The sequence below is a fragment of the Lygodium microphyllum genome, chromosome 10 (assembly GCF_053477565.2).
Source record: "Lygodium microphyllum isolate KBCC chromosome 10, Lygodium_microphyllum_v1.1.10, whole genome shotgun sequence".
Taxonomy (NCBI): Eukaryota; Viridiplantae; Streptophyta; class Polypodiopsida; order Schizaeales; family Lygodiaceae; genus Lygodium; species Lygodium microphyllum.
This window is the reverse complement of record NC_141144.1, coordinates 11230345-11237861: the sequence shown is the minus strand read 5'-3', so window position 1 is coordinate 11237861 and position 7517 is coordinate 11230345. Positions and strand designations below refer to the sequence as shown.

The 7517-nt window shown below is 41.9% G+C and overlaps 1 protein-coding gene across 1 annotated transcript; it reads right to left on the bottom strand.

Annotated features, from left to right (window-relative positions):
• Positions 1-1341: 1341 nt before the first annotated feature.
• LOC148029703 (autophagy-related protein 8C-like) lies at positions 1342-3712 on the bottom strand. The gene is made up of 6 exons (XM_087685993.1): positions 3433-3712; positions 3041-3082; positions 2863-2918; positions 2219-2271; positions 2019-2137; positions 1342-1765 (listed from the first exon to the last, which is right to left on the bottom strand). Exons 2-6 carry the CDS (start codon positions 3075-3077, stop codon positions 1671-1673), a joined length of 360 nt encoding a protein of 119 aa, XP_087542119.1. The 5' UTR covers positions 3078-3082; positions 3433-3712; the 3' UTR covers positions 1342-1670.
• Positions 3713-7517: the final 3805 nt, after the last annotated feature.

The window sequence follows — 7517 nt, the reverse complement described above, 5'->3', positions numbered from 1 at the left end:
CAAAACACCACCTAGGCACAGAATCAAAGTCAAAGGTAGAGGGGGTAGGACTGTAGGACTCCACAACACCACCACTCCACAAACCATCTACATGCAATGCTAACCCTTTTGTATAGTAGTATCTTGTGATCACATCTACCATGTATTGCACAATCCTACCCTTTTCATACCTAACAGGATCAAGGTTTTGGGACTGAAAAGGTGTCTGTAGAGATTTGATAAATTTGAAAGATGCAGCAAGGACCAGGGCGTTCAAATTTGGTTATGCAGTTTGTATTTTTTTGTTGAGAATGCACGATCATTTGTCATTAACTTGCATTCAAAATGTTCATTTGTTGCACTGAAACCAGTTGCCACTTGCCTGGGAGAACAAGAACTACATCCTTGGAAACCATGAAAGTTGTCACCAATGACTACCAATCGTTACAACCATCACGTATGTCTCAGGAGCATTGTTCCAATAATGCCTTTGGTTTTGAAATGATTGACGTACTTCTTATTTGGAAAGAGACAGCATGACAGAAGGGAAACACATCACATAATTCATTGCCCACTGTACTCTTAAACCGATCAATGGAGTACAACAGATAATTCGATTATAAGACACATTTCAACTATAAGCCATAAATTAACAGCTTGACAGAAGCACATCACATCATTCATTGCCCGCTGTAAACTCTTAAACCCATCAATCAAGTACAACGGATAATTCAATTATAAGACACATTTCAACTATAAGCCCTAAATTAACAGCACAATTTCTTCCTTCAGATCCACACCACCTAACCAGATAGAACAAGATACCAGAAACTGCTACCAAATTGGCACTCCTGAAGGGACGTGCTTTGCCAAACACTTCCCCTGTGAACATCTCAAAAGGGCCTTCTGATCATTTTGGAACCTGATGACCAGATTGGAAATATCATCATGCTTTCTAAGGCTTAAACCAGACTCTGGCAAGCTTTTTTATGACAGAAGCTTCTCACATGATAGGCCTGAAAACTGTCAACAAACTTCGACAGATAGAAGCTTCTGACATGAATGATGATAAGCTGCCCCTGGGCTAATGATGGTATTCCATCATCACAACTTAGACACAGACAAACCTTAAGAGAAATCATTAACAGCACATATTAAGATTGAGTAGAAGCTCTTGACATGAATAATGGTAAGCTGCCCCTGGGCAAATAATGGCATTCCACAAAAACTTAGATGCAGACGGAACTTCAGAGCAATCATTACTAGCACACGGTAAGTTTTCTTGCAACACCTCTACCTATGCTGAACACCTGCTTCAACAGCTTAACCTTTAAAGCCTGATGTTTATAAATGGAGAACAGATAATAAGACAGTTCTTAGACATTACACAACTTAGATAGAAAGCTTGCACCAAAACTGGCAAGTCCATGGCCAATCAGCAATGAACAGTGCGAGAGTCATTGACAAGTTCTTGAGCATGAGTTATATATGATGCACGAGAGTCCTTTTGACTTTTGTACACTGATAAACTCTGTTCATACATCTTTATATACATTAATTGCAGGAGCTTTGGTATACTTGCATTAGAGTTCTCTCTTCGCTGAAAAACCATAAAATATGAAAATATGCACAAAAGAAGCAACCAGAAGAATGTATGACCTCATCATTGTACGCTCTTCATATGTACGGTTTCAGCACAACCCAAAGGTGTTCTCTCCACTGTATGTAACATAAAGAAAGCCATCCTCATCTTTGTGCTCCTCATAGATAGCCGACATAATTGCAGCTGTATTGTTAGGGAGAATACCAGATGTTAGAATCATAGAAACTGGGCTATCTCAGACTAGCAAATCAATCATACATTCATCATGACAACTTTCGCAGAATAGATAAAGCTCTGGCAGCTCCTTTGCCAATGATGTATGTACGTATGTATATATACATATGTACGTATGTATATATGTATGTATGTATGCATGTATGCATGTATGTATGTCAGAGTGTGCACACATGCATATCCATGTATGCCAGGGCCTTACCAGTAGGCGGAAGCACATTGTCTACAAAGATGAAGATTGCTTTCTCTGCATTTAATTTGATCCTCTTTCGAATAACATAGACAAATTGACCAACAGTAAGGTCAACTGGTACAAGGTACCTGTAAGATAAACGACATGAGGCTTCCAGCCATGATGGCAAATAATGTAGAGTAACAAAGAAAGAGCATTCACAGTCTTACTTCTTCTTATCTATGTCTGGAATGTCACTTCTTTCAGCTTTCTCAACTATTACCTGCCACAGTAAAAAGGAGTCAGTAGGACCTTAGACACCCAGTACAAACCAACTTCTAAACAACCCATACAGCACAGGCCTCAGATTCCTATACAGCAACTTCTTTGTGTTCCTCGAACCTACTACAAATTGTCCAAGGTGCAAGCAAGGCTCAACAATGCAAAAAAAAAGAGCCTCGCTCTGCCTTCAGTGCAAACTTTGTCTCACTAAAAACTGCTAAACACTACCATGTTCATGTCACATAGCGTGTGGTGTGGAAGGAGCACAAGCAACAAAGTACATGAATGACAGTAAAATCATCTCTTCACAAGATCATTCTTAAGTGCCTTAAGCATGGTGCATTCTTGTGCTTTGTTCATTCCATTGACGCAATGATTTGCTTTTCCTGGATTCAAATTATAGTGAGAGGGAATGATGTAATCAAATACAAATGAAAATGATCTTCTGAAGAGCTAATTTGATTGTAGCGTCTGATAGTAATAAGAAGATCCTGATGCGGGAAAAACCTAATTGAAATAATTAACAGAAAACAAACTATAAAAATAATACATGAAAATACATGGAAAACTTCTCATACGAAGCAGGACTTACAGGAATCCTGTCGGGATACTTCTCACGAATCCTAGAGGCTTCAGCTTTCCTCTTCTCTGTCCATCAACAGCATAATCTTTGTGTTAAACTTAAATGGTGAGTTCGTCAATGCATAAGCGATAAATGCAATAAGTTAGATTCATCCTGTACGATGCTCAAAATGAATAGCAGGTCAGACCTAGATCATGTTCCTCTTTAAAAGAGCTCTTGGCCATTTCACCTGTGCATAAAAAGACCATGATAGCATTAGAACGACACAAAGACCTTCAAAACACGTTCCCATGGACAATATAGAAATGAGTAACTGACTCCTGAATTGATGAAATCGGCGATTCACGAACGAAACTACTGACAACAACGTGAGGGAATCTATAAATGATAGCCGAAAAAGCCTACGAACGGCCGCTTCTTTGCGCAGATAACATCTGAATAAGCCTCAACAGGTGTGCCAGCGCATCAAGAAATGGTGCAGAGCAAATTCAAGAAGTCAATAGATTAAGGCACCTGAGCGCAAGCCTAGGAGGACCACAACGATGATGGCCAGAAATCAACCGCGGCTAAGGCACTAACCTGATGACGACACAACGGCAAAAAGAGAAGGTGCGAATCCAGCGATCGCAGGAACCTGGACGGAGACCTCGATCGCCTGTTAACGCTTCTGAAAGACGCCGAACAGGACGGAAATTCCTTCCGCAGGCTCGGGGCGCAACCTAGGCTTTCTGCGTGGCAACGAACGTGAAAGAAGGGGGAAGAAGAAAGAAGAAGGCGAGAAGGCAAAAAGGCGAAGGGATATAGCGAAAAGGAAAAACCCAAAAACGCAAGAAATATCCAGGTTCGGACACCAGTCGGCTCCGAGTTGCGATTCCCGAACCTAAAGAAGCCCGTCTCATTAGGGCCGGCAACCGGTCGGGCGCTCATCAACGTGTTTCCCACGTCATTCCCAGGTTAGATATTTTATGGACATCGCCAAAAGTAGCGCTTAAATGGTCGTAGTAGTAGGAGCCTGGGGGAGTAAAGAGTAAAAAGCAAGTAAGACACGAGACTTTGCACGGTCTATTGACTTGTAAAGAGGAGTGAGAAAAACTTGTAAGTCAATATTGATGTGGGATCGTCATGGTGGAGAAGGAAAAACTTGGCAATTACAGAATTATGCATTGTGATTGGAAAGTCAAGACTCAATGAAGAGAGAATGACTCGGCGAAGAGAGAGAATCTAGCCCTAAGAGAGACACCAAGGAAACGGGGTTTCTACTACAAGAAAATCTATCTTGTACTGTCAATAATCATCTGTTTTATATTTGATATGTCCACAACAAAGAAAAGAGCACTAGGAACAAGAAATCTTTCATGCAGCTTCATAGAAACAATTCTCCCATGACTTTAACTTTAACAAAATCCATCATGCTCTTCATATTCTTCATAGACTTCTTTGAGAGACATGAAAAACACAAAAGAATACTCCACTTTGAATGGAAAGATATCACATATGATTCATCTTCAAAGTTTTCACAGCTTTCTCTCACAATCTCTCATATGTAGATACATTATTTGGCATACAATTCTCTCTCTCTCTCTCTCTCTCTCTCTCTCTCTCTCTCTCTCTCGTACATCATATCCTCACTAAAATACTCAATAATCACTCACAATAATCCTTCATTGGTCGTGAATACCCCTCCCAAGAGGTATGTTTGATATGAAAGGTTACTAGAGCCACTACAATGACTCTTCATAGCTCACTACTGTCACTTCACTCCAGTCTTCTCTTGAGTCTTCAACAGCTATTTCTTTCACTTTCTTGAGCTATTTTGAACTTGCATTCACCTCTTTCCAAGCCTAGAATACTTTCCCATACTACACCCTCATCCAAGGAAACGCATACAGAGGCATACAAAGCAAAACAGAACAGGAAAATAGGCTCTACAGAAGCTCAACTAAAACAGAGGGTTATAGAAGGTCAATAGAAACCATCCAGCTCAACTAAAACCAGTCAAAACCATAAAAAACCATTCAGTGAGCTTTCAAACAACCTCAAGCTTTATCAATCATTACTCCATGCTTCCATACAGAAGAAAAACATAATAAAACAAAAGCTATTCAGAACCAAACAAAACCTCAACAAAACATCATATCTCTATTGAAAAACATCATGAGCTTATCAAAACCATTTCACCCTATCCAAAACACTCTCAAACCACTTCTAAACCAATCACCTGGGGTAGGTGGGTAGGGTAGAGGAGGAGGTGGTTGAAGAGGACCCGGGGGGGGTGGGTGGGTGGAGAAGGCGGCGGCTGCAAAGGGTAGATGGGTGGTGTCGTGCAAGCAAGGTGGCGGCCACATGGGTGGCAGGCGATGGGCGGGCAAAAGGCGGTGGCAATAGTCGTCGATGGCAACAGGGCGGCGAGTAGGTGGCCAGGCGATAAGGAGGCGAATGTGACGTTGGGTGGGGAAGGAGAGAGAGGTAGTAGGGGGAGGAGGAGGAGGAGGAGGAGGAGGAGAAACCAAGGAATGCTGGTGGAGAGTGCATTCATGCCAAGGTCGACGTACACGCGGCGCAACCGATGGTTGAGGTCCACGTGCACAACCAGCAGCTAGGGTAGTAGGTGGGTCTTGTCCTCAACATCAGCGACGACGAGGCAAAGAGTGAAGCCATGATGGAAGTTGTTGGCATCGTTAAGCGCCTCGATCATGTGGCCACGTATGGGGCATGGGGCAGCACGGCCGAGCCACTTAAGCAGTTGCCAAGGGTCCTGTGAGGTGGTGGGGGCAGCCATGGTGAGGTATTGGTGAGGGTTCCACAGGAGGCAATGGCATCGGTGGAAGCATGGGTGGGGTCAAAGAAGGACACGGAGGTGGAGGAAGCAGTTGGTGAGAGGGGGGGAGGGGACATGAGGGAGAAGGAGGGGAGGGAAGGGGCAATTGATGAGAGAGGGGGAGAAGAAAAGGGGTCCAGGAGGGGATGGGGGGGTCAAAAGGACAGGGGGGGGGGGGGGGGGGGGTAAGGGGCTAGGGGAGTCCAAACTAGGGGGAGGTGGGTCACAAAGGGAAGGGTAGGTAGGGGGCTTGGGGGGGGAAGAGTTCTAATGGGGTGGGTAGGGGGACTCGGGGGGTAGGTCTAAAAACAAGGGTAGGTGTATGGGTGTGTGAATTGGGGTGGATTTTTTTTTTGGGTGTTTTTTTAAAAGTTATTATGTGTTGTTTTTGTTTTGTTGTGTTGTGTGGTGTTTGTTTTTTTACTTTTTTTTGTGGTGTGGTTTTGCTTGCATTTTTTTTGGTTTTTTGTGTTTGTTGTTGAAATGTAGAATAAAATGACTGTGGGCACCCTCATCACGCACGTGTGTGTGGGGCGAGGGTAAATAATTTTGTGTTTCGGGGATTGAGAGGACGTGCGAAAACATGCTTGGGGGGAGGACAGCGGGAGGGACGTGTTGACACGCCTGAAAAATCGGAAGCAAGAATGTGTGTGCAATTAAGTGTAATTTCAAAACATAAATTTTTAGAAAATTTAATTCTAAAAAATCCAAATGTCGAAATAAAATGGGAAAATAAGGAAAATTGTACAAAATAACGTACCGGACAAGTTTGTCAAATGAGAACGCTTTTTTGACATGGATAGGACACGTTTGCATGGAGAAAACCGTGAAATTGCGCTTGAAATTAGAAAGAAAAATTAATACGAAAAGATTCGATGATAGGAACCCAGCAAGGTGAACATGAAAAATGTTTGCAAGAAGGGGTCAGATAAGATGGGTAAGGTTGAATGCAAATTTTGGGACGGCAGGGTGCGTTCGCATGGGAAAAAATGGCAAAAATACCAATAAAAATAAAATTAAAAATTAGTACAAAAAAATCCACACATCGAAACAGAGGGCATTAAAAAGAAAAAATGTCAAGGTAAGCTTATGGAACAAGCTTGTCAGACCAAAACACAGTTTTGATGGCTTTAGGAGGCGTTCACATGGGAAAAAGAAGAAAAAAGAGCACAAAACAACATATAAAAATTAATAAAATAAAATTGATAGATTGAATCAAGATGGGCGAAAAAGAAAAATTGTACAAGGAACAAAGCCAAACAGGACTATTCAATCAAAATTAAATTTTGAGGTGGTTAAGGCCGGTTCACATGGAAAAATGATAAAAAACACATACAAGAATTCTCGAAATTACAAAAAAATTAATAACAGACAAGTCGTACATCAAAATGATGGGCAATAAAAAGGAAAATTTTCCAAAGGAAGGTGTAGGTCAGGGCTGTCCAATCCGATTGCTATTCCAAAGCAAAAAAAAGGTGCTTTCACCTAAAAACACATTAAATGGATAGAAAATTCTTCAAAAATCAATAACGCATGATCCGTGGCTCGGAACAAGGGGTCGTTAAAAGGAAAAGTGGCCAATTCGAAGGGAAAAATATGACTGTAAGTTCAAATTGGAATTTTGGTAAATGTAGAGTGCATTCACATGAAAAAGAGACAAAACTAAGAAGAAAGAAAAACAAACAAGAAACAACCCCAAGATGGGCTAAAAAGAGGATGGGTGGGTGGGGAAAGGACCCCATTAGGGCAAGACTAAGACATGGTATGCTCAAATTGTTTGAGAGGGATGTTTCCCCAAGGGTATGCATAGCGGACGTACACAGGGATGCGTCCCCGCACTTAAGAC

Excerpts from the sequence above, each read along its gene's own strand:
- LOC148029703 (XM_087685993.1), bottom strand. The coding sequence starts at position 3,077 with ATGGCCAAGAGCTCTTTTAAAGAGGAACATGATCTAG. Across the intron at positions 2,138-2,218 it reads CCAGACATAGATAAGAAGAA|GTACCTTGTACCAGTTGACC; the intron begins GTAAGACTGTGA and ends TTTATCTTACAG. Across the intron at positions 1,766-2,018 it reads CAATGTGCTTCCGCCTACTG|CTGCAATTATGTCGGCTATC; the intron begins GTAAGGCCCTGG and ends CTAACAATACAG.